Source organism: Scyliorhinus torazame, chromosome 8, assembly GCF_047496885.1.
Source record: "Scyliorhinus torazame isolate Kashiwa2021f chromosome 8, sScyTor2.1, whole genome shotgun sequence".
In the NCBI taxonomy this organism is placed as follows: Eukaryota; Metazoa; Chordata; class Chondrichthyes; order Carcharhiniformes; family Scyliorhinidae; genus Scyliorhinus; species Scyliorhinus torazame.
Window position 1 is genome coordinate 74,772,922 of NC_092714.1, and position 26,905 is coordinate 74,799,826.

At 47.1% G+C, this 26,905-nt stretch overlaps 1 protein-coding gene across 5 annotated transcripts in view; it reads right to left on the reverse strand.

Annotated features, from left to right (window-relative positions):
• kdm6a (lysine (K)-specific demethylase 6A) overlaps positions 1-26,905 on the reverse strand; it is a 444,294-nt gene that overhangs the window by 134,058 nt on the left and 283,331 nt on the right. For 4 of the 5 annotated variants that reach the window (XM_072513832.1, XM_072513833.1, XM_072513835.1 and 1 more), the window contains one exon: positions 25,552-25,645. In XM_072513832.1, the coding sequence (XP_072369933.1) occupies positions 25,552-25,645 (94 nt within the window). Of the gene's footprint in view, positions 1-19,870; positions 19,973-25,551; positions 25,646-26,905 lie in introns of those variants that run through there. The other variant, XM_072513836.1, reaches the window with a different exon arrangement.

The window sequence follows — 26,905 nt, forward strand, 5'->3', positions numbered from 1 at the left end:
CTAAGGGGCAATTTATCATGGCCAATCCACCTAACCCGCACATCTTTGGACTGTGGGAGGAAACCGGAGCACCCGGAGGAAACCAAACAGATACAGGGAGAACGTACAAACTCCACAGACAGGCAGGTGACCCAAGGCTGGCATTGTGATGCAGCAGTGCTAACCACTGTGCTACCCCTGGAAGCCGCAACTAGAAGCCAGTGTCCATTAGCTTTCCACAGGGAACTGTGCTGCGTCTCCTATTATTTGTCATTTATATAAACAATATAAACAATGTATATGACAATGTGGAGGATGGGATCAGTAAGTTTGTGGATGACACAAAGATTGGTCGGGTTGTTAACAGTGTCTTGGATTACAGGAAGATATAGACAGGATGGTCAAATGGGCAGATAAGTGGCAGATGGAATTTAACCCTGAAATGTGTGAGGTGACACACTTTGGAAGAAATAATTGGACACGAAAATATTTAATAAATGGCATGACACTGGGAAATTTCAAAGAACAAAGGAACTTTGGCATGCTTGTCTATAGATCTGAAGGTGGGAGGACAGGTTAATAGGGTGGTGAAAAAGGGATATGGGACATACCTTTATCAAACAAGACATAGATTACAAACGCAGGGAGGTCATGTTGGAGTTACATAGAACTTTGGTGAGGCCACAGGTGGAGTGTTGTGTTCAATTCTGGTCACCACATTATAGGAAAGATGTGATTACACTGGAGGGGTGCAGAGGAGATTCACCAGGGTGTCGCCTAGGATGGAACATTTTAAGTTATGAAGAGAGGTTGGATAGGTTTGGGTTGTTTTCGTTGGAGCAGAGAAGAATATGGGGCAACGTGATCAAGGTGTACAAGATTATAAAGGCATGGACAGAGTGGATAAGGAGCAGCTGTTCTCCTAAGTTGAAGGATCAGTCACGAGAAGACATGTGAGGGGATGAGGTTTTTTGGTGTGTGTGGGGGGGGGGGGGGGGGGGGGGGGGGGTGAAGAAAAGATATTTTACCCAGAGGATGGTGACAGTCTGGAATACACTGTCTTGGACTGTGATATAGGCAGGTTGCCTCACATTCTTAAAGAAATACCTGAATGAGCACTTGGCACGTCAGAACATTCAAGTCTATGGGCCAAGTGCTAGCAAATGGGATTAGGTCGGTAGGTCAGGTGTTTTTCATTATTCGGTGCAGATTCGATGGGCCAAAGGGCCTCTTCTGCACTATATTTTTCTGTGATTCAGTGATTAAAATTAGGGATGCTCAGGACGTCAGAATTAGAGCAGTGCAGAAATCTCAGAAGACTGAAGGAAATTACAGAGATAGGGAGAGGCTAAACAAATTGCCATGTTTAGCAAGACTTACTGAAGGCCTCTCAAAACAAGAGCAATAACAAAGGTTACTCATTTGATATTCATTAATGCAACCAATGATGCGTTGGACAGCATCTTAAGAGCTGAATTTTTCTGAAATTATTGTAACACACCCTCCCAGAAGATAGCGCTGTTGACATTGGCACCTAGTACCTTTTATGGTTGGTGCTCCCAAATATCATGTCTCAAGAGACAAGTTCATGGCATTGACTGCAAGATACAGAGGTCTCGCCCAATTGGTGATATAGATCAGTATCTGGAGATCATGAATAGCCTTCAGGGCCACGTGTGCTTAAAGTTCTTTGGATTTTCTTCTTTTTCCCCCATTGTAGAATAAGCTTGCTATACTGATTCATAACTTTCTTTTATTCCTTGTGGATGTTTAGTGACCTGTGTACATCTAGCATTTTCTGCTTTTATTTCAAGTTAAACTGGTAGTGTGTAAAATGTATCCAAACAGTTGTTCTTTACTTTGCAGAATTCCAAGAAATAAAAAGAAAGAACCTTCTCCAGCCCATTTGAGATGCATCACACCAAGCTGAGAGGTAGATTTTTGGCAAAAAAGTTAAATGGTTGAACGGTGAGATCATATTCCCCAATGCTCAAGACAGATTTCTGTTCTTTCAGCGTTGAGCCTGAAGGCATGAGTTGAGTTGCGAAGAGAACAAACAATTTTTGAGGGTTTGGTAACTACGAGCAGCTGGGCTGATGCTCTCCACCAGGGATTCAAACCCACGCATGTCAACTGCTAACGCACAACTCTCCATAGATAACAACCACAACATGGCGGAGGGGCTTGTGCGCTCCAACGATCCCCTGACCTATCAGGAGCTCTTTGCGCCTGATAAGGCCACCCATAGCAGCAAGGTTAGGGTGGGGTTGGAGATGCCAAACAAAAGTCCAGTTCAGAAGACCTCAACAGCAGGGTGCCAAACAAAAGTCCAGTTCAGAGGACCTCAACAGCAGGGTGCCAAATAAAAGTCCAGTTCAGAAGTCCTCAACAGCAGAACAGGTGAACGAAGGCCATGTGTTTCGCTGGCTGTGAAGGTAGAAGGAGGTTGCAGTGGCAAGGTTGTCAAGGTTCGACACTTCTCTCAAATCTGATCATCAATTGGGACTGCAGTGGTTCAAGGCGGCAGCTCACTACCACCTTCTCACGAAGAACAAATACTGGCCTAGCCAGCGACATCTGCATCCTGTAAATGAATTTTTAAAATGTTTGTGTTGACAATGACAGCACCGCTCCTAAACAAAGTCATGTACAGGCTTCTACCAGGGTTCATCTGCCAAGTCCTGTGGCGATAGAGAATTGGCGACAGGGATACAGTGAACCCAAGAGTACCTAGTCATCTTTTTGCACAGAAGTGGCATGTTGAGACAGTGTCATCTTTGGGCAACAGCATTTGTGACTGAATAGGCTCTTCACGATACCCTCTGCTCACCCTAAATGTTCAGGGGGGCAGAAAAGTCCAAAAATATGTTGTCCCACTTTCTGCTGGCGAGGGAACCACATACCGTGGGATCTCCATCTTTATGGTCAAAGAAAGAGAACTTTAAATTTTTCAACTTTTCAACATCAATAATCTCAAGAGCGACAGCCCAGAAAGAAGAATTGCAATTGTACCATACCAGCTATCAAGTCCCCGAATTAACATCATGTCCCTGAGTGAGACCTCTCTTCCTAGAGAGGGCAGCTGAAGGAACAAGCAGGTGGCATATTGACTACGGCTTCCAGCTTCTACTGGAAAGGAGAGGCCAACAGCAATCCTCATGTTCATAGAATTGGCTTTTGCCAATGGGATCTTGGATGCACTGCCAGAGCTCCCTAAATGTAGAAATGAAAGATTCATGACACTTCACCCACAGCTCTGCTGTAACCAATATGCCACTACCATCAGCGCCTATGCCCAACCATTGACTCCAGTGAAGGTGTCAAGAAAATGTTCTATTCTGATCTTGATGAAATCCTCACTGCCATCCCAAAAGAAAAATCATCCTCCTGGGTACTTTAATTCCAGGGTTGGCAGTGACTGGTGCCCGAGCAGAATAACTGGGAAAATGGGGGTCTGAGCAACTGGGAAAATGGTGTGGGAAAAGCCAATGCAAATTCTGTCCTGCTGTTGACAAAGTATGAAGGAGGCAGTGTTTCAACAGCTCAAGACTGATGCCCAAAGACAAATCTGAAAGATGAAGGACTTCCGGTAAGAAGAGACAGCCCAAGAGAGCCAACAATTTTTAGCCATAGGTAGAACAAGGATAGAGGTTCTTCTGAAGGAATGAATATGAGCAGATAGGGGCTAAATTAAAAAGCAGAACCAAAAAGTAATGAAATGAATGAAAATCGCTTATTGTCACAAGTAGGCTTCAAATGAAGTTACTGTGAAAAGCCCCTAGTCGCCACATTCCGGCACCTGTTCGGGGAGGCTGTTACGGGAATTGAACCGTGCTGTTGGCCTGCCTGGGTCTGCTTTCAAAGCCAGCGATTTAGCCCTGTGCTAAACAGCCCCTGTTTATCTCTAATAATCTAATAAGCCCCTAATAATCTCCAGTTTATTACCTGAGCCACGAGCTAATTGGCACAGCGTCAATAAGATTCAAAAGGGAAATGCATGGCTTAGGTTGGTGTGGGACAAATGAGTTTGAATTCATGAGACTTGGCGCCAGTCCTGGGGAAGGAGGGTGCTGTTCCGATGGGATGGTCTTCACCTGAATCAAGCGGAGTCCAGGCGAATCGCATAACTAGGGCTGTAGATAGGGCTTTAAACTAAATAGTGGGGGGGTGGGGGGGGGGGGGGGGAAAGGAGAGAGAGAGAGACTGAGGGTGTTGTACCTAAATGCTCGCAGTACACCAAACAAGGTAAATGAGCTTGTTGAGCATATGAAATTGGCGGGTTCGATGTTTGGGCAGAGAAGTGACTGCAAGGGGAAGAGGGCTGGGATCTAAATATCCAAGGATATTTGGCCTATCGAAAAGACAGGCAGATAGGCAGAGGGGGCGGGGTTGCATTGTTTGTAAGAAATTAAATTAAATAGATAGCAAGAAGAGATACAGGGTCAGAGATGAGGGATGCCGTCAGTGTCCCTGCTGATTTCATCTTGGGAAGTGCACCCATCTCCAGTTCCTCAGAAACCACGTTAGGGAACTGGAGCTGGAGGAACTTCGGGTCATTCGGGAGGCAGAGGTGGTCATAGATAGAAGCTTCAGGGATGTAGTTATTCTGAAGAATAAAGATAGATGGGTGACGGTGAGAGGGACTGGGAGGAAGCAGTCAGTTCACGGAACCCCTGTGGTCGTTCCCCTTAGTAACAAGTATACCGCTTTGGATACTGTTTGGGGGGGGGGGGGGGGGGAGACAGAACCTACCAGGGGTAAGCCATGGGGAACAGGTCTCTGGCACAGAGTCTGTCCCTGTTGCTCAGAAGGGAAGGGGGGAGAGGAGTAGAGCATTAGTCATTGGAGACTCCATAGTTAGGGGGATAGATAGGAGATTCTGTGGGAACGAGAGAGACTCGCGGTTGGTGTGTTGCATCCCAGGTGCCAGGTGTTCGTGATGTCTCGGATCGTGTTTTCGGGATCCTTAAGGGGGAGGGGGAGCAGCCCCAAGTCATGGTCCACATAGGTACCAACGACATAGGTAGGAAAAGGGATAGGGATGTAAGGCTGGAATTCAGGGAGCTAGGGTGGAAACTTAGATCTAGGACAAACAGAGTTATTATCTCTGGGTTGTTACCCGTCCCACATGATAGCGAGACGAGGAATAGGGAGAGAGAGGAGTTGAACACGTGGCTACAGGGATGGTGCAGGAGGGAGGTTTCAGATTTCTGGATAATTGGGGCTCATTCTAGGGTCGGTGGGACCTCTACAAATGGGATGGTCTACACCTGGGCCAGAGGGGTACCAATATCCTGGGGGGAAAATTTGCTAATGCTCTTCGGGAGGGTTCAAACTAGTTCAGCAGGGGCTTGGGAACCTGAATTGTAGCTCCAGTATACAGGAGGTTGAGAGTAGTGAGGTCATGAGTAAGGTTTCAAAGTTGCAGGAGTGTACCGGCAGGCAGGAAGGTCGTTTAAAGTGTGTCTTCTTCAATGCCAGGAGCATCCGGAATAAGGTGGGTGAACTTGTGGCATGGGTTGGTACCTGGGATTTTGATGTTGTGGCCATTTCGGAGATATGGATAGAGCAGGGACAGGAATGGTTGTTGCAGGTGCCGGGGTTTAGATATTTCAGTAAGCTCAGGGAAGGTGGTAAAAGAGGCGGAGGGGTGGCATTGTTAGTCAAGGACAGTATTACGGTGGCAGAAAGGACGTTTGATGAGGACTCGTCTACTGAGGTGGTATGGGCTGAGGTTAGAAACAGGAAAGGAGAGGTCCCCCTGTTAGGGGTTTTCTATAGGCCTCCGAAAAGTTCCAGAGATGTAGAGGAAAGGATTGTAAAGATGATTCTGGATAGTAGCGAAAGCAACAGGGTAGTTGTTATGGGGGACTTTAACTTTCCAAATATCGACTGGAAACGCTATAGTTCGAGTACTTTAGATGGGTCCGTTTTTGTCCAATGTGTGCAGGAGGGTTTCCTGACGCAGTATGTAGATAGGCCAACGAGAGGCGAGGCCATATTGGATTTGGTACTGGGTAATGAACCAGGACAGGTGTTAGATTTGGAGGTAGGTGAGCACTTTGGTGATAGCGGCCACAATTCGATTAAGTTTACTTTAGTGATGGAAAGGGATAGGTATATACCGCAGGGCAAGAGTTATATCTGGGGGAAAGGCAATTTTGATGCGATGAGGCAAGACGTAGGATGCATCGGATGGAGAGGAAAACTGCAGGGGATGGGCACAATGGAAATGTGGAGCTTGTTCAAGGAACAGCTACTGCGTGTCCTTGATAAGTATGTACCTGTCAGGCAGGGAGGAAGTGGTAGAGCAAGGGAACCGTGGTTTACTAAAGCAGTCGAAACACTTGTCAAGAGGAAGAAGGAGGCTTATGTAAAGATGAGACATGAAGGTTCAATTAGGGCGCTCAAGAGTTACAAGTTAGCTAGGAAGGACCTAAAGAGAGAGCTAAGAAGAGCCAGGAGGGGACATGAGAAGTCTTTGGCAAGTAGGATCAAGGATAACCCTAAAGCTTTCTATCGATATGTCAGGAATAAAAGAATGACGAGGGTAAGAGTAGGGCCCGTCAAGGACAGTAGTGGGAAGTTGTGCTTGGAGTCCGAGGAGATAGGAGAGGTGCTAAATGAATATTTTTCGTCAGTATTCACACAGGAAAAAGACAATGTTGTCGAGGAGAATACTGAGATTCAGGCTACTAGACTAGAAGGGCTTGAGGTTCATAAGGAGGAGATGTTAGCAATTCTGGAAAGTGTGAAAATAGATAAGTCCCCTGGGCCGGATGGGATTTATCCTAGGATTCTCTGGGAAGCTGGTGAGGAGATTGCTGAGCCTTTGGCTTTGATCTTTAAGTCATCTTTGTCTACAGGGATAGTGCCAGAAGACTGGAGGATAGCAAATGTTGTCCCCTTGTTCAAGAAGGGGAGTAGAGACAGCCCCGGTATCTATAGACCAGTGAGCCTTACTTCTGTTGTGGGCAAAATCTTGGAAAGGTTTATAAGAGATAGGGTGTATAATCATCTGGAAAGGAATAATTTGATTAGAGATAGTCAACACAGTTTTGTGAAGGGTAGGTCGTGCCTCACAAACCTTATTGAGTTCTTTGAGAAGGTGACCAAACAGGTGGATGAGGGTAAAGCAGTTGATGTGGTGTATATGGATTTCAGTAAAGTGATAAGGTTCCCCACGGTAGGCCACTGCAGAACATACGGAGGCATGGGATTCAGGGAGATTTAGCAGTTTGGATCGGAAATTGGCTAACTGGAAGAAGACCAAGGGTGGAGGTTGATGGGAAATGTTCAGACTGGAGTCCAGTTACTAGTGGTGTACCACAAGGATCTGTTTTGGGGCCACTGCTGTTTGTCATTTTTATAAATGACCTGGAGGAGGGTGTAGAAGGATGGGTGAGTAAATTTGCAGATGACACTAAAGTCGGTGGAGTTGTGGATAGTGCGGAAGGATGTTACAAGTTACAGAGGGACATAGATAAGCTGCAGCGCTGGGCTGAGAGGTGGCAAATGGAGTTTAATGCAGAAAAGTGTGAGGTGATTCATTTTGGAAGGAATAACAGGAAGGCAGAGTACTGGGCTAATGGTAAGATTCTTGGCAGTGTGGATGAGCAGAGAGATCTTGGTGTCCATGTACATAGATCCCTGAAAGTTGCCACCCAGGTTGAGAGGGTTGTTAAGAAGGCGTACGGTGTGTTAGCTTTTATTGGTAGAGGGATTGAGTTTCGGAGCCATGAGGTCATGTTGCAGCTGTACAAAACTCTGGTGCGGCCGCATTTAGAGTATTGCATGCAATTCTGGTCGCCGCATTAAAGGAAGGATGTGGAAGCATTGGAAAGGGTGCAGAGGAGATTTACCAGAATGTTGCCTGGTATGGAGGGAAGATCTTATGAGGAAAGGCTGAGGGAATTGAGGCTGTTTTCGTTAGAGAGAAGAAGGTTAAGAGGTGACTTAATTGAGGCATTCAAGATGATCAGAGGATTGGATAGGGTGGACAATGAGAGTCTTTTTCCTCGGATGGTGATGTCTAGTACGAGGGGACATAGCTTTAAATTGAGGGGAGTTAGATATAAGACAGATGTCAGAGGTAGGTTCTTTACTCAGAGAGTAGTAAGGGCGTGGAATACCCTGCCTGCAACAGTAGTGGACTCGCCAACACTAAGGGCATTCAAATGGTCATTGGATAGACATATGGACGATAAGGAAATAGTGTAGATGGGCTTTAGAGTGGTTTCACAGGTCGGTGCAACATCGAGGGCCGAAGGGCCTGTACTGCGCTGTAATGTTCTATGAATCTGTATGGATAGAGTTGAGGAATCGCAAAGGAAAAAAGACCATGATGGGAATTATGTATAGACCTCCTAGCAGTAGTTAGAATGTGAGACAGAAAATAAATCAGGAGATAGAAAAGGCATAATTGCAATAATCATGGGGAACTTCAATATGCAGGTGGACTGGGAAAATCAGGTTGGTAGTGGATCCCAGGAAAAGGAATTTGTGGAATGTCTAAGAGATGTTTTTCTGGAGCAGTTTGTGGTAGAGACCACTAGGGAACAGGTAATTCTGGATTTGGTGATGTGTAATGAGGCAGACTTGATTAGGGAACTTAAGGTGAATAAATCCTTAGGGAGAAGTGACCATATGATAGAATTTGAGAGAGAGAAGCTGGAATCAGATGCAATGGTTTTACAATTAAGTAAAGGCAACTACACAGATATGAGGGAGGAGCTGGCCAGACTTCTTTGGAAGGGGAGCCTAGCAGGAATGACAGTGGAACAGCAATGACAGGAATTTTGGGAGTTATTCAGGAGGCACAATAGAAATTGATCCCAAGGAGGAGAAAACATGCTAAGAGGGGACATTGCAACCATGGCTGACAAGGGAAGTCAAGGACAGCATAAAAGTAAAACAAAAAGCATACAAGGCGGTGAGAATTAGTGGGAAGTCAGATGATTGGAAACCTTTAAAAGCAAGCAGAGGACAACTAAAAAGCAATAAGGGGAGGATGAAGATGAAATATTAGTGTAAGCTCATAATATGTGCAATATAAATGAAGATTGCAAGAGATTTTTCCCCCCGATATATCAAAGGTAAGAGGGAGGCAAGAATGGACATTGAACCACTGGAAAACGAGGCTGGAGAAGTAGTCATAGGAAACAAAGAAATGGCAGAGGAACTAAATAGGTACTTTGCATCAGTCTTCACAGTGGACGACACGAGTGCTAAGAGAGTCAGGGGGGGCAGAGGCGAGTCTAGTGTCCATCACTAAGACGGTGATGCTGGGGAAACTGAAAGGTTTGAAGGTGGCTAAATCACCCGGACCGGATGGGCTGCACTGGAGATCGTAAAGGTATATTGGTGGTGATCTTTCAGGAATCACTGGAGGCAAGGAGGGTCTCAGAGGATTGGGAAATGGCTAATGTAAACACTCCTGTTTAGAAAGGAGAGAGGCATAAGACAAGAAATTTTTGGCCGGTTACCCTGATTTCGATCATTGGTAAGATTTGAAAGTCTATTAGTAAGGATGATATTGCGGAGTACTTAGAAGTGCATGCTAAAATAGAACTGAGTCAGCATCGATTCGTCAAGGGGAGGTCATGTCTGACAAATCAGTTAGAATTCTTTGTAGCGGTAACAAGGAAGTTAGAGAAAGGGGAACCAGTGGGCATGATCTATTTAGATTTCCAGAAGGCCATTGAAAAGGTGCCGTACAGGGGGCTGCTAAATCAGATAGAAAGAAGTGGCAGATGGAATACAATGCGGATAAGTGTGAGGTTATGCAGTTTGGTAGGAAGAATAGGGGCGTAGACTATTTTCCAAATGGGAACATGCTTTGGAAATCAAAAGCACAAAGGGGCTCAAGGAACCCTAATTCAGGATTATCTGAAGGTCAGCATGCAGGTTCAGTTGATAGTTAGTTTTGTGAGGGTGAATCCAGCACGAGTTTCAAGGATACAAGAAATAACATTTATTTACAATAACATATATATACACACAACAGCAGCAACCTCACTTGCTGCTTACTCCTTCCTGCTAGTTCCAAACTGGCCACCTTTATTTATACAGGGAGTCTGCTAATGATTTCTCCACCCCCCTCATTGGCGAAGCTCATATTCCCACAGGATTGTGGGATTGTCATTAGTCCCCAGCCAATGGTAAGCAGGCAGGTTATTTCATCCCTCCCCCCCGAAATCCAAGGAATCCACCGAAGACCCTGGCGAAGGAGGGCGTCGGACTCGTTTTGCCGCAGGCCGGACACCATTTGCACGAGGCGCTGGATCGGGCGGCGTGTAACGAGACGGAGACCGGCGCTTCCGTGATGAACAGCGTAACGGTTGTACATCCACGGCCCGTGGGCCCGAGGATTCCCCCTCTGATGCGTCCTGTGTCTCCATCTCGGAGTCAGAGTCTGCTGCCTCTGTCATCTCGGCGTCTCTATCTCCGTGTGGTTCTGTAACGACCTGCGCAGACTTTGAGTGAGGCACCAGAGGAGGATTGTGAGGACTACTTGCCATTGTCTCTGGTCTCTGCGGCTGTAGAAATGATCTCCGGGGGCGGGGAATCTTTGGAAGGGATAGCCGGTCTACATGTTTGCGCTGGAGACGACCCTGGGCTTGCACCTGGTAAGATATAGGGCCCGTTTGGCGAAAGATTACGTCAGGGACCCACTGGGCACCCCCAGCAAAATTTCGAACGAACACTGGGTCACCGGGTGCAAACTGCCGAATTGGCCGATGCCGAGAAAAACCCTGTCCCTGCCGTTCTTGTGTGCGGCGTACTTTTGTGCCAATGTCTGGGAAAACCATACTAAGGCGGGTGTGAAGTCTCCGGCTCATTAGGAGTTCTGTGGGAGCTACCCCAGTCACCGCATGGGGGGTGGTTCTATACGAAAACAAAAAGCGAGCCAGTCTCGTGTCCATTGACCCGGAAGACTGCTTTTTTAGGCCTCGTTTGAATGTCTGCACTGTGCGCTCCGCCAACCCATTTGAAGCCGGGTGGTAAGGGGCAGTGCGAATATGGCGTATGCCGTTCATCTTCATGAACCTCGCAAACTCCTCACTGATGAATGGAGTGCCGTTATCCGTGACCAGCACCTCGGGGAGGCCATGTGTACTAAAAGACAAACGCATCTTTTCAATTGTTGCGCAGGACGTTGTGCCTAGCATCTTATGCACCTCTAGCCATTTAGACTGGGCGTTGATTAATAAAAGGAACATGGATCCTTGAAAAGGGCCGGTGAAATCCGCATGCAAGCGTGCCCAAGGCCGCACTGGTCATTCGCAGTAATGTAGGGGCGTGGCCGGCGGAAGCTTCTGATGCTCCTGACAAATGGAGCAGCTTTGGGCCACCTTCTCAATGTCAGCGACGAGGCCTGGCCACCAAACATAACTCTGGGCCAACATTTTCATTTTGGTCACACCTGGATGCCCATTGTGCAAGTCTTTTAGTATTAGCTCCTGTCCTTTTTCCAGGACAATCACACGCGTCCCCCACAAGAGGATGCCGTCTTCCACGCTGAATTCTGACAGCTTGGAGGAAAATGCCCGCAACTCGCCTGGGAGCTGTCTATGCTGCCCACCATAGAGGACTATGTGTCGAACCTTTGACAGGTCTGGCTCCGTCTGGGTCCACGCACGGATCTGTGATGCCGTGACAGGCAAGGTGTCCATAAAATTTAGGGTTGCAACCACCTCACCGGTCGTGGGGGTCGACATGGGGCCCGTCGATAAAGGCAATCGGCTCAATGCGTCGGCATTCGCCATCTGCGTTCCTGGTTTGTGCTCCAGAGAACACTCATATGCAGCGCGCAACAAAGCCCAGCGCTGGATCCGTGCGGAAGCAATGGGCGGTATTGGCTTATCCACTCTGAAAAGTCCCAGCAGAGGCTTATGATCAGTCACGATAGTGAAGTGGCGGCCATACACGTACTGGTGCAAACGTTTCACCGCAAAGACCACTGCCAGGCCCTCCTTCTCGATCTGCGTGTACTTTTTTTCCGCTGCAGTCAATGTGCGGGAAGTGAAAGCTATCGGCCGCTCGGCCCCATTTTCCATCTAGTGGGACAGGACCGCCCCAATACCATACGGGGATGCATCACGTGACGAACAACGGCTTTCCAGGATCATAGTGGGTTAGTAACCCAGACAACGACAATTGTTGTTTTACCCGCCGGAAAGCGGTTTCTTGCGGCTGACCCCAAACCCAGGTATGATTTTCCTTTAGCAGAAGATGCAACGGGGCCAGCGTAGTTGCCAAATTGGGGAGGAACTTCCCGTAATAGTTTACGAGGCCAAGAAAAGAACGAAGATGCGAAGTGTCAGTCGGGGCGGGGGCCTGTTGAATCGCGCGCACCTTCTCTGCGACGGGGTGCAAACCTTCGCGTCCACCCGATAACCCAGGTAGACTACTTCCTTCGCCTGAAAGATAGCACTTTGTGCGACGTAAACGGACTCCAGCCTCCGAAAAGCGTCTAAGGACAGCCTCCAGATTTTCCAAATGTTCCTGCTCCGCGTCCCTGTGATCGAAATGTCATCTAAGTAGACAGCGACACATGGTAAACCTCTCAAAATGCCTTCCATAACGCGTTGAAAAATAGCGCAGGCAGAGGATACGCCAAAGGGCAAACGTGTATATTCTTACAGGCCCCGGTGTGTATTAATCGTTACATATGGTCGGGAGGCAAGGTCCAGCTCCAACTGTAGGTAGGCGTGACTCATATCTAACTTTGTGAATGAGAGTCCACCTGCAAGCTTTGCGTAGAGATCCTCTATGCGAGGCATTGGATATCGGTCGAGTCGGGAAGCCGTATTCACTGTAAGTTTATAGTCGCCGCACAAGCGAACTGTGGCATCTGGCTTCATTACAGGTACAATTGGTGCTGCCCAGTCAGCGAAACGGACGGGCCTGATAATATCCAAAGTTTCCAAACGAGTGAGCTCCCCTTCTACCTTCTCGAGCAAGGCGTAAGGCAACGGGCGCGCCCGGAAATAGCGCGGCGTGGCTCCTGGTTCGACTTGGATACGGGCTACGGCCCCTTTTATTTTCCCCAAACCGGGCTGAAATACATCTGGGTATCGTCCTAGCACCTCAGTCAACCCTTCAGAAACTGTTTGGAGGACGTGCTGCCATTGCAGCCGCAAATGGCGCAACCAGTCCCGACCCAACAGGCTGGGCCATGGCCGCGCACCACGATAAGTGGGAAACGCCCCTCCTGGCATCCATAAACAACAGGGGTTAACGTAGTTCCTGCGATGTCCAATGGTTCCCCCGTGTGGGTGGCCAACCTGGCATGTGTATCGGTTAATGTAAGGGTCTGTGGACTTCCGGTTGCGGCGATGTCCAGCTAAGCCGCACGTTTCGGCGGCTCCAGCTCAAACGGACCTTCGGGCTCTTTTAAGAGCCCCAGCGGGGATTTTTTCAGGACGAAACCCGGTGTGGGGTGAGACAAGAGGGAGTCCCCCCCCAACGAAAGAGGAAAGTACCGGCGGCGGCGGCCAGATCGCGAAGAATCCTCGAAGATAGGGACAGGAGGAAAAAAGGAACAAGATGGCGGCGGAGAAAGCCCAGGCGACATGGGGGCCGGACCAAGGCGAATTTTTAAGACGGAGCTGCTTAAGAAGGAGGTGCTGACCCCGATGCTACAGGCAATTGAGGGGCTTAAGGAGGTACAAAAGACCCAGGAGATGGAGCTCCGCGTGGTGGAGCAGAAGGTGACGGACAACGAAGACGAGATCCTGGGCCTGGCGGTCAAAACGCAGACGCACGAGGCGCTCCACAAAAAGTGCATTGAAAGGATTGAAGCCCTAGAAAATAGAGCACGGAGAAAGAACCTTCGGATCCTGGGTCTCCCCGAGGGAGTGGAAGGAGCGGACTGCGGGGCTTACGTGAGCACGATGCTAAGCTCGCTAATGGGAGCGGAGGCCCCCTCGGGCCCCTTGGAAGTGGAAGGGGCTCATCGGGTCCCTGCGAGGAGACCAAAGGCGGGAGAACCACCTAGGGCGACGATCGTGCGATTTCATCGCTTCAATGACAGAGAAGTGGTTCTGAGATGGGCCAAAAAGGTACGAAGTAGTAGATGGGAGAATGCGGTGGTACGGGTGTACCAGGATTGGAGTGCGGAGGTGGCAAGAAGGAGGGCGAGTTTTAATCGAGCCAAGAAGGTGCTACACAAGGTGAAGTTCGGGATGCTGCAGCCGGCGCGACTGTGGGTCACGTACCAGGAGAGACATCACTACTTCGAAACGGCGGAAGAAGCATGGACCTTTATTAAAAACGAGAAACTGGGTCGGAACTGAGGGACTGATGTTAGAGGGGACATGACAATGCCGATGTATATAGGGATGTAAATTGGGAAGGGGGGGACACTAAGAAATGTGGGCGCCGGTGGGGGGAAAGAAGAGACATAGGCGGGGGATGGGGAATGGGAGTGGGGCGGTAGAGGGACTGCGCCACAAGGGGCGGGACAACTATAGAGAATACGGGGCTTACTGTCCTTGTTCCCACGCCAGAAAGGTGATGGCGGGAAGATAGGCGCAAGGTAGATGGGAGTTCCCCACACCGGGGGGGGGGGGGGGTCAAGGAGTGAGCGGGAGAAGCCGGGGTCAGTTGAAGTCAGCTGACTTTCGCAAGTAATATGGGGGGAGCAATCATGGCTAGATGGGGATCTATCGGGGGGGGGGGGGGGGGGGGGGAGAGGATAACTGGGTTGCTGCTGCAGAAATCAAAGAGGAACTGGTTAAAGAAAGGGTGGTCGGGGCTGGAATGCGCCACCTGGGGAACGGGTGGGAGCGCGGAACCGGGACGTGGGACTGGCCTAGAGAGGGTGATGGCTAGTCGACACGGGAAGGGGGCAGGTAGCCCCCCAGTGCGGCTGATCACATGGAACGTGAGAGGCCTAAATGGGCCGATTAAAAGGGCCCGAGTGTTCGCGCACTTGAAAGGAGAGGGCAGACGTGGCTATGCTTCAGGAGACGCACCTGAAGGTGGCGGACCAAGTTAGGTTAAGGAAAGGATGGGTGGGACAGGTGTTCCACTCAGGGCTGGATGCAAAGAACAGAGGGGTGGCCATACTGGTGGGGAAACGGGTATCATTCGAAGCTAGGAGCATTGTAGCAGATAGCGGAGGCAGATATGTGATGGTGTGTGGCAGACTGGAGGGAACGGAGGTCGTGTTGGTTAACGTATATGCCCCGAATTGGGATGATGCGGGATTCATGAAGCGGATGCTGGGACGTATCCCGGACCTGGAGGTAGGAAACCTGATAATGGGGGGAGACTTCAACACCGTGCTGGACCCAGGGTTAGATAGATCTAGATCTAGGACCGGAAGAAGGCCGGCAGCGGCCAAGGTGCTTAAGGGGTTTATGGACCAAATGGGGGGAGTGGATCCATGGCGATTTGTTAGGCCGAAGGCCAAAGAGTTCTCCTTCTTCTCCCATGTTCACAAGGTGTATTCCCGGATAGATTTCTTTGTTTTGGGAAGGTCACTGATCTCGAGGGTGAAAGAAACTGAGTATTCAGCCATAGCTGTCTCAGATCATGCCCCACATTGGGTGGACCTGGAACTAGGAGAGGAGAGGGAGCAGCGTGAACTCTGGCAATTAGATGTGGGATTGCTGGCGGCTGAGGGAGTCTGTGGAAGGGTGCGGGGATGTATCGAGAGATACCTGGAGGCCAATGACGACGGGGAGGTCCGAGTGGGAGTAGTATGGGAAGCACTAAAGGCGGTGGTCAGAGGAGAGCTGATCTCCATCAGGGCCCACAAAGGGAAAATAGAGGCCAAGGAAAGGGAAAGATTACTGGGGGAGATTTTAAAGGTAGATAAAGAATACGCGGAGGCCCCGGAGGAAGGACTATACAGGGAGAGACGACGACTCCAGACGGAGTTCGACCTTTTGACCTCTAGGAGGGCGGAGGCGCAGTGGAGGAAGGCACAGGGGATGAGATATGAATATGGGGAAAAGGCGAGTCGCCTGTTGGCCCATCAGCTGCGAAAGAGGACAGCGGCGAGGGAGATAGGGGGAATTAGAGATGAAAAGGGAGCTACGGCGCGGAGAGCAGGGAAGATAAACGAGGTGTTTAAGACCTTTTACGAAAGACTTTATAGGTCCCAACCCCCGGAGGGAAAAGAGGAGATGCGGCATTTTTTGGACCAATTAAGGTTCCCGAGGGTGGAGGAGCAGGAGGTGGAAGGCCTGGGGGCACCAATTGGAGTGGACGAGGTTACCAAGGGGCTGGGGAACATGCAGGCAGGGAAGGCCCCGGGACCAGATGGGTTCCCGGTGGAATTTTATAGAAAATATGTGGACTTGCTGGCCCCGCTGTTGGTAAGGACTTTTAACGAGGCCAGAGAAGGGGGGACCCTACCCCCGACAATGTCGGAGGCGACGATATCGCTAATTTTGAAGCGGGATAAAGATCCGCTGCAGTGCGGGTCCTATAGGCCAATCTCACTGCTAAATGTGGACGCCAAGTTGCTAGCAAAGGTGCTGGGAACGAGGATTGAGGAGTGTGTCCCGGGGGTGGTGCACGAAGACCAGACAGGATTCGTAAAGGGGAGACAACTAAATGTCAACGTGCGACGGCTATTAGGGGTGATAATGATGCCCCCAGTAGAGGGGGAGGCAGAGATAGTGGCGGCAATGGATGCAGAGAAGGCATTTGATAGGGTGGAGTGGGAGTATCTATGGGAGGTGCTGAGGAGGTTCGGGTTCGGGGACGGGTTTGTTAGCTGGGTCAAACTCCTCTATGGGGCCCCAACGGCAAGTGTGGTCTCGGGTCGGCAAAGGTCAGAGTATTTTCGACTATACAGGGGAACAAGACAGGGATGCCCGTTGTCCCCATTACTGTTCGCGTTGGCAATTGAACCACTGGCCATAGCGCTGAGAGACTCCAGAAAATGGAGAGGGGTGATTAGAGGGGGAGAGGAACACCGAGTGTCACTCTACGCGGATGACCTACTGCTGTATGTGGCGGACCCAGTGGGGGGGGATGACAGAGGTCATGCAGATATTGAGGGAGTTCGGAGATTTCTCGGGATATAGGCTTAACATGGGAAAGAGTGAACTTTTTGTGATACACCCTGGGGACCAGAGTAGAGGGATAGATGGCCTACCGCTAAGGAGAGTGGAAAGAAACTTTCGATACCTGGGGATTCAGATAGCCAGGAGCTGGGGATCCTTACACAGACTTAATCTGACACGACTGGTGGAACAAATGGAAGAGGATTTCAAAAGGTGGGACATGCAGCCGCTGTCACTGGCGGGCAGAGTGCAGGCAATTAAGATGATGGTCCTCCCGAGATTCCTATTTGTGTTCCAGTGTCTCCCTATACTGATCACTAAGGCCTTTTGTAAAAAAATAGACAGGAGCATCACGAGCTTCGTGTGGGCAGGGAAGGTCCCGAGGGTAAGGAGGGGGTTCTTACAACGTAGTAGAGACAGAGGGGGACTGGCGCTGCCGAATTTGGGCGACTACTACTGGGCCGCCAATGTGGCGATGATTCGTAAATGGATGATAGAGGGAGAGGGAGCGGCGTGGAAAAGACTAGAGATGAAGTCCTGTAAAGGGACGAGTCTAGAGGCGCTGGTGACGGCGCCACTACCGCTCTCACCAAAAAGATTTACCACGAACCCAGTGGTGGCGGCAACATTAAGTATCTGGGGGCAATGGAGGTGACAGAGAGGTGTGCTGGGAGCCTTGGTGGGGTCCCCAATTAGGAACAACCAGAGGTTTGCCCCAGGGAGGCTGGATGGAGGATTCCAGAGCTGGCACCAGTTGGGAATCAGGAGAGTGGGAGAGTTATTTATAGACGGGACATTTGCGAGCTTGGGAGCGTTGGAGGAAAAGTATAAGCTGCCCCGGGGAAATTTCTTTAGGTATATGCAGGTGAGGGCGTTCACAAGACAACAGGTGAGGGAATTTCCGCTGCTCCCGACACAGGGGATCCAGGATAGAGTGCTGTCGGGGTTGTGGGTCGGGGAGGGCAAGGTGTCAGAGATATACCGGGAGATGAGAGAAGAGGGGGAGGAGCTGGTGGGCGAACTGAAAGGAAAATGGGAAGAAGAGCTCGGGGAGGAGATTGAGGAGGGTTTGTGGGCTGATGCCCTAAGCAGGGTAAATTCCTCTTCCTCGTGTGCCAGGCTTAGCCTGATCCAATTTAAGGTGCTGCATAGAGCACACATAACGGGAGCAAGGTTGAGCAGGTTCTTCGGAGTGGAGGACAAGTGTGGGAGGTGCGGGGGAAGCCCGGCGAACCACACACATATGTTTTGGTTATGCCCGGCACTGGAGGGGTATTGGAGGGGAGTGACGGGAGTGATCTCGAAGGTGGTGAAGGTCCGGGTCAAACCAGGCTGGGGGTTAGCTTTATTTGGAGTTGCGGATGAGCCGGGAGTGCAGGAGGCGAAAGAGGCCGATGTCGCGGCCTTTGCGTCCCTAGTAGCCCGGCGTAGGATTTTGCTTATGTGGAAGGAAGCGAAACCCCCCGGACTGGAGGCCTGGATAAACGATATGGCGGGGTTCATAAAACTGGAGCAGATTAAGTTTGCGCTGAGAGGATCGGCTCAAGGGTTCACCAGGCGGTGGCAACCGTTCCTCGACTACCTAGCGGAACGTTAGAGGGAAGATAGGTGACCAGCAGCAGCAACCCAGGGGAGAGGGGGTGTAAGATGTTCGGGTTCTGGGAGGGGGATGGGGGACGGGTTCATTTTATGTTGTTTGGTTAGTTTACCATGTTAGTTAGTTACTCAATGTTAGATTGTAGTTATCATGTTACTTGTACTTTAAATTTATCTTTTTTGATTTGTAAGGGGGAAAAAACTGATTGAAAAACTTTAATAAAATATATATATTTTTTTTTAAATGTAAGGGTCTGTATACCCTGCTTGATGTGGTCGAATGTTCTCTGGGCGATCACGGAGACCGCTGCGCCAGTGTCCAACTCCATCTCGAGCAGGTGACCATTGACCCGTACTGTCACCTTAATGGGGGCCACACGGGGAGCTGCCACACAATGCAGCTGCAGGCAGTCGTCCACCGTCTCCACGTCCTCAGGAGTAGTCGCCGCAGGTTCATCCACATGGTAGGTACGGCCCCTGGGCTGGTCCCAGTTTCGGTCGGAACGACGGCGCCTCCGGCGCCCCCAGGTCCGGCGTCCGCACCTACAAGTCTGACATGGACATGGGTTCTCATCCATTGGTTCTGGAGAAGACTCCCTTCGGGGAGGAATGTCCGACGGCCACTGGCGTCGATCCGGACGTCATCTTACCCAAGGTACCGCAGGGGTGCGGGGGGACATTTTCGGACGGAAGGGCTTGCGCCCCAAGGCATGCACTTCCATTCCCTGTATCTCCTGCACTCCTCGTTCTGCACTCTCTCGGGATAATACTATTTGAATGGCCTGTTGAAAAGTCAATGTTGGCTGAGCTAACAACGTTCTCTGGGTGGCCGCATTGTTTATACTGCAATCCAAACGGTCGCATAATATTTCTGACAAGGTCTCACCATAGTCACAGTACTCCGCAATCCTTAGTAGCCTGGATAGAAAATCGGCAAGGGATTCTCCTGGGGTCCTCTCAGCGGTATTAAACCGGTAACGTTGGACTATCGTGGACAGGGCTGGGTTAAAATGCTGCCCCACTAAATTCGCAAGTTCCTCAAACGTTTTGGTGTCCGGCGCAGCTGGGTACGTAAGACTCCTAATCACCCCAAACGTATGCGGGCCGCAGGCGGTGAGCAATATGACCACCTGGTGCTCATTTTCAGTGATATTGTTTGCCGAAAATAGTAACGCATCCGTTGTGCATACTGGTTCCAGCTTTCCAGCACAGCATCAAAAACATCCAAACGTCCGTACAGAGGCATGGTGTAATAGAAAACTTCCAACCTGTATCCAACAATAATCCAGGGAGGTGGCTTCAGCAGTGTAGACAGCTATTCACTTTAATCCTCGTCGCCAGTTTTGTGAGGGCCACGAAGAATCCAGCACGAGTTTCAAGGATACAAGAAATAAAATTTATTTACAATAACATATATATACATAACAGCAGCAACCTCACTTGCTGCTTACTCCTTCCTGCTAGTTCCAAACTGGCCACCTTTATTTATACAGGGAGTCTGCTAATGATTTCGCCGCCCCCCCCCCCTCATTGGGGAAGCTCATACTCCCACAGGATTGTGGGATTGTCATTAGTCCCACCCCCATGGTAAGCAGGCAGGTTATAACAGTTAGAAAAGCAAATGCTATGTTAGCATTCTTTTCAAATGTGCTAGAATACAAGAGCAGGGATGTACAGTTGAGGATGTATAAGGCTATGGTCAGCCCCGTTTGGAACACAGAGTAGTTTTGGGCCCCGTATTGAAGGATGGATGCACTGGCCTTGGAAAGTGTCCAGAAGAGGTTCACAAGAATGATCTCGGGAGTGAACGACTTGTCATATGAGGAGCAGTAGAGGACTCTGGGTCTGTACTCAATAGAGTTTGGAAGGATGAAGGGGGATCTAATTGGAACTTACAGAATACCGAGAGGCCTAGATAGAGTTGACATGGAGAGAATGCTTCCACTAGGAGAGACTAGAACCCGTGAACAGCCTCAGACTCGGAAAAACTAGAAGCAGAGGACACAATCTCAGACTAAAGGACGATCCTTTAAAACAGAGATGAGGAGGAATTTCTTCAGCCGGAGGGTGGTGAATCTGTGGAACTCTTTGCCGCAGAAGGCTGTGGTGGCCAAATCACTGACTGTCTTTAAGACAGAGATAAATAGGTTTTTGATCAGTAAGGGATCAGGGGTTATGGGGAGAAGGCAGGAGAATGGGGATGAAGAAAATATCAGCCATGATTGAATGGCGGAGCAAAATCGATGGGCCGAGTGACCTAATTCTGCTCCTATGTCTTATGATCTGAAGAGATGATCCTTTAAAACAGCGAGGAAGAGGAATTTCTTCAGCCAGAGTTGGTGAATCTCTGGAATGCATTTTCGCAGAAGACGGTGGAGACAAAGTCACTGAGTGTCTTTAAGGCAAAGATAGATTCTTGATTAAGAGGTTTCAGCAGTTATCGAGAGAAGGCAGGAGAATGGGGATGAGAAATATATCGGCCATGATTGAATGGCGGAGCTGAATCAATGGGCCAAGGGCTCATTCTGCTCCGTATCTTATGGTCTTATGAGGTTTTGAAGCCACCAGGGCAATCTATAGACCAAGATCAAATGAGCAAAATCCCCTTCACACGCAGGATGGTGTTTCTCTTCTTAAAGATGACAATACCATCCATCAACACTGGAAAGAACATTTTGAACAATTCCTCAATCACAAATCCACAGTGACAGCTGACACATTGCAGGAAATCCTCCAATACCCTGTGGTAGAATCCACGAGTGACTACCATTCACAGGAGAGCTGTAGCACGCACATAGCTTCCAAGGGTTTATTCCTGTTTTCCTTTTGGTCTGCTCGCATCTAACTCCAGAACTGCCGTACACAGTGAAGTTCTCTTCCCCTGTGAATATTCTCCTTGCGGCCAAAGCTAGGCTACTCTTCCGGTCTTATTTTAAACTCCTCATAAAGTTGGTCTTTTCCACCGGAATGCAAGCTCACTCCCGCATTCCTGTGTGGCAAACCAGAAACATTTTAGTTTCTAGTTTCTTCCTCGCCCCTGGATCCAGTCAGATTAAAAACACATCTGTGATATTCATAAATATTCTGGGAACGCCTGTAACCTGATCTTGAAAATGACTTCCTCTGCATTCTTCCCCATTGAAACCTGAAAGATATAGTCAGTGCATCTAGGTAGAGATGCAATTAGCTGTCCTTGAGTATGCAATACAAAGGGTGGCACGGTGACGCAGTGGGTTAGCACTGCTGCCTCACGGCACTGAGGTCCCAGGTTCAATCCCGGCTCTGGGTCACTGTCCGTGTGGAGTTTGTACATTCTCCCCGTGTTTGCGTGGGTTTCACCCCCACAACCCAAAGATATGCAAGCTAGGTGGATTGGCCACGCTAAATGGCTCCTTAATTGGAAAACATGAATTGGGTACTCTAAAATTTAAAAAAAAAGAATATGCAATACATTTTCATCTCGGAATTAAATGGACAGTTTAAACCGCAATTGTTTACAGCCTGACAATTATCATCACTTTTCTGGTCTCCGCTGTTAACACACAGGCTGGTGCCATTGAAGTGCAAGTTCCTTACAACTCCATCCTAGTAAAACAATCTGGAACCCACTTTAATCTCTTAAAATCAAACTACCCAGGCTTGCTGTCAGACAGGCTGCAGAAAGGGTCTCTTGACCCCATTCATTTCACCTTGAATTTAAAGATACAGTCCCAAAACATCATAACCGTATAAACCTCAATGGTAACAGTACCCATAAAGCTGCATCATGTTTTGAGTCCCAACACCTTAATAATGAGACAGAATGCAAGCAGAGACTAAATAAAAATAAGCAAATCCTGCTGAGATTAAATAAAAGAAAGCAAATCCTGTACTTCGGATCCCACTATCTCATGGAACATCCTGCACCATATGCCGAAAGATATGCAGGTCGATAATTGCCCACTCGGTCGCAAGATCACCCATGGCAGAAATGTGCAACACCGACAGGTCACAACGACAACACACAATTATGGACGACATTTCTGGCAGTGGGTGCAAAAAACAGGCAAGCAGTTTCTCTCTGGAGTTAAAGTGGTTCAAATGTGACCAACCTATGACTGAAGGCTGAAACAAAGTCAATTCTCTACGGCAAACAAGAATCTGTTACTAAAACCAGAGAGATCTGCAGTATTCCAAGACAGCTAATAAAATCATAGAATCTGTTGAGGCCATTTTGTTGGCCGACCATGCCTGCTCTCTGAAAGAGCAACAAATAGTGGAGACATTTTGGCTCCATGAAACAGGAATGATTCAGTACGTCATTCAGACACTTGCCAATAGGGTAGACAAATTCGCACTGGAGAAGTAGTGGGCAATTTAGCATACACAATTGGTTAAGATATTCTATACTTCCTGATTAAACCTCATCCTTATTTCTGCATATGTTTATGGTCCATAAGCCTTCGTCTTTTTGGATATTACAGGAGGTACACTTCCAATCTGCTTCGTTGTCCTTTTCTATATGAGGGGGAGAAAACGGATCATCTTCCTGTTTGAAGAACAATTCCATCCTCCAGTTTACAACTCTTTCAGCTTTGCGCACCATTTTCCATTTATCTGATATACAATTCCGAGAATAAAACAGGTGGAGCCTAATACAGTTAATGGAAATTTTACCCATGGGCAATGGGGATGAAGGAGGAAAGGATGGAATGTTTGCAGATGCATCTGGCATTAATATAATTTTTTCTTTGGAATTTAAACTAAATTTGAATGTTCCTTTTACAGAGGATTAAGATAAATAGGTATTTACCCCAATCAATAATATTGGTAAACCATAAAACAGCCATTTCAGTATAAATTGGGATGTTCATCACACCAATGCAATAACACCCATAAGAAATCAGTAATGAAAAATGTACCACTTGCTTTGGGCTATCAAATTATATAATCTATGAAATTCAGAAGTCTTCAGATATGAAACTTTAACAACATAATGCACAGTTATGTAATCGCTTTCTGAGCAGATGAAGAAAGCTGTCCGCCTAGTCAATCCATATACAGAGAAAGCAAACACATGGCATGCACACTACATGGAAAAAGTGCACTTCACAGCAAGCTTCCGATTCACAACTAACAGTTTTTCAGCAGAGCTAGAAGTAAACATAGATAATTTAAAAGGTTAAAAAGCCTCTGAAGACAAAACGTAAAATTATTTAATCTTACATAAGCAGAACGGAATTGGAAGAACTTACGTAGAAGAATATTAATATGAAGGTTTAGTACATTTGCAGTTTGGTGTTTAAAGGTTAGCCTGATTAAAGCCATCACTTTAACATAAACAACCCAACTTGTGAAACAGACATAAAAACACAGTGGGTAGAGAACAGAGGCAGCAACCAAGCATAAAATGTTTCCCAAGTTCCTTTGGAAGATACTGCTTCAATAAGAAGCCAGCATTTTAAGCACCTGTGGTTAGAAGTCAACAATGGAATTGCCATAGCAACATGGCAGAGATAGGAGGCAAAACAGCTCCAAAAGCAATGTGAATAGATTTATGACAGGACACCACTCTGGTGTGATTAGTTCCCAGCTAATGGAAACTGCAATCAATCCCCAACTTGTGGCCAAAGAGCCAAGTGTGTCTGGTGAGACTTTTAAAATAAAGTTACAACAGAATTTACTTTGGAGAAGAGATTTGAAAGCACAGGCCAATATGAATTGCAGTAAATAAGTTAAATTAGAAATTAAAATCAGTTGTTGAGTACTGAAGCTAAAGGAAAATAACAATTTAACTTACTTATTGTAAGACCAACATTAGCGAAGTTATACTCATGGTTTCTGCTAATATAATAGTGTAAAGGGCCCAAACATAAAATTATACAAAATGAACAGTGAACAGCATGATTTAAAACAAACTAAAGTGTTCACAGAATATGGTTCTGGAACAAACGTTGGTGTGAACACATTGCCATATATCTTATGAAGAGAAGACCATATCCTAAATATTCAAGAGGTGTACAGACATTTTAAAGCTTATGTGAATGGCATGCATCTTCTTTTCCATAACTGAAAAACTATTTTAAAATTCACTACCAAATATTTACCTACCAGTTACATAACCAATTTTTAAATACCACTGAAAGCCAATTTTTAAATAATATTGAATGCCAAAGTAATGCTAGAAAATGAAGGAAGAATTCCACATGTGGGTGCAGTAATGCCAAGTTAAGTCATCCGCAATGTAATTAAACAATATGCATTTGAAGTAAACATTATCTGAATCATACAAAATGACCAATAGAAGATCATCACAGAAAAGCAAAGGATTTCCAACACATGTGCAGATATTCTTTTCAAAGGTTTCAAACATTGTAGATGTAATTCTAAAGTGAAGTTACAGAAGTTATTTATGTACAATAACACCATTTTGAAAGAAGGAAAGTTTAACTGCCTGATAAGTAAACATTTTATTTTGTTCCTCCAAAACTATATTTAACTGGGAGGTGTAGCCTAGCTAGATCAGGTTGTAAATCACTTCATTGTAATTTAAGGCTGTGGAACAGGACAGATATGGTCATATAGAGGCCCAGGGAAAGGCGAACAAGATGGGCCTGATGGTATAGATCTCTCAAAAGAGAGAAATACATATTACTCCAACTCAACACTGTACTCATTTTGACTGAGCTACTTCATTGTCCATATTTGGAGTTGATCAGCCATATGGCTTTACAAATAAATAAAATGTTAATAAACAAAATGAAATTAAAATACAAATTCTATTGCAATAAGTCGTATGCAAAATATCCTAAATTTAAATTAATTTTAATGATTTGCATCTGGATTGAAACACACTTTACTGTCAATATGCAACACCCTGTGACTGTCTCAACACCGTCTTCCTATACAGAAATTTGATAATTTTCGATTACAAAAGGCAATTAAAAACAAAAGAGCCGAAGACACTTACCGAGCTGCTGCAGTATATTTGCTTTCACTTGTGCGGAAAGATTCTTAGTTTGCAAAAGTTGTTCATAGGCTTCCTTTGCAGCACGATACTTTCTCTGTAGTTGCGGTGGCAAGGGGAGGAAAAAAGAAACTATTTAAAACAAGTTTCAATCGAAACAACCCTAAAGCTCCGAGTAACTAAAACTTTTACAGCTTTTGTTCTTGGAGCTGGAACCCCACATAAACAGGAGTGAAAGATGCTTTCTGAACACTGCTGTCACAAAGAGAACAAGGAAATGACAATTGCATAGACTAGAAAACCACGTCCAACAGAAAACATGGAGTAAGGGGGAGGGGACTCTTGTGGGCAAAACAGGATTTCACAACATATTTAGGGGTCTATTGTGCTCTGCATGTAGCTCAAGATGGGACATGAGCCAGTAGTTAACAGTTGGAAAAGATAGATGTGCACAGTTCTAGTCCAAGTAAAATGAGATCACAACAGTTAAGCTTCTACTTTGATCATTTAATTGAACATTCTCAACAGAAACATTTCATATAGAGACAAATAATATAAGTTCACAGGTTGTGCCACTTAACAGCACTATTGCTAGCCCTTTAATATGGTGTAATGGGTGATGGAACACAGAAGCTGCACTTTTTTTCCAGCATTGCATTTAGGTGGCCTTTCATGAGCAAATGTCTGTCAAGCTGCACTTTCTTCAAAACAGGACGAATGAGTTTAAAATAATTGTCGTTCGATAATAGCGATTGCAGTCATCACAGGAACAGTGACTTAAGAGCAGGAATAAGCCACTCAGTCCTACGAGCCTGTTCCACCATTCAATAAGATCATTGCTTATCTGGTTGCGTTTCAACTCCATTTTGCATTTGTCTCTCACAACCCTCGGCTCCCCGCTTAAAAATGAGAGGCATAAATTACCAAATGAAAATTTCCTTAAAAAGCAAATCAATAAAGATACAGGCTTCAAATTCCATGGGACCTTTGGAGTTCATAAAAAATGACATCAGCGTCATAATTTATTTCTACAACTATATTGAAGAAGTACCTTAATATACTGAAACCCTGTCAGGTAAGAATTAAGAATTAACTTTTAAAGTGCAGTATAGACAAAGGAAATCAGTATTTTACAGTGTCACATTCTCATTCTGTTCAAAATGCAAATAAACTCCTGCACTGCTTTCAATACTAATCATATCTGCATGCTTCTCTAATGTGCAGAACTATTTTTTGAAATACCCAGCTTTAACAATTCCATTATTGTGAATTATTTTATGTTCACCATGATAGGTAAAAACAGTTCAGCATATGCACTGCTTAGAAAGTTTCAATACAGCAACTAAAATCCTTTAAA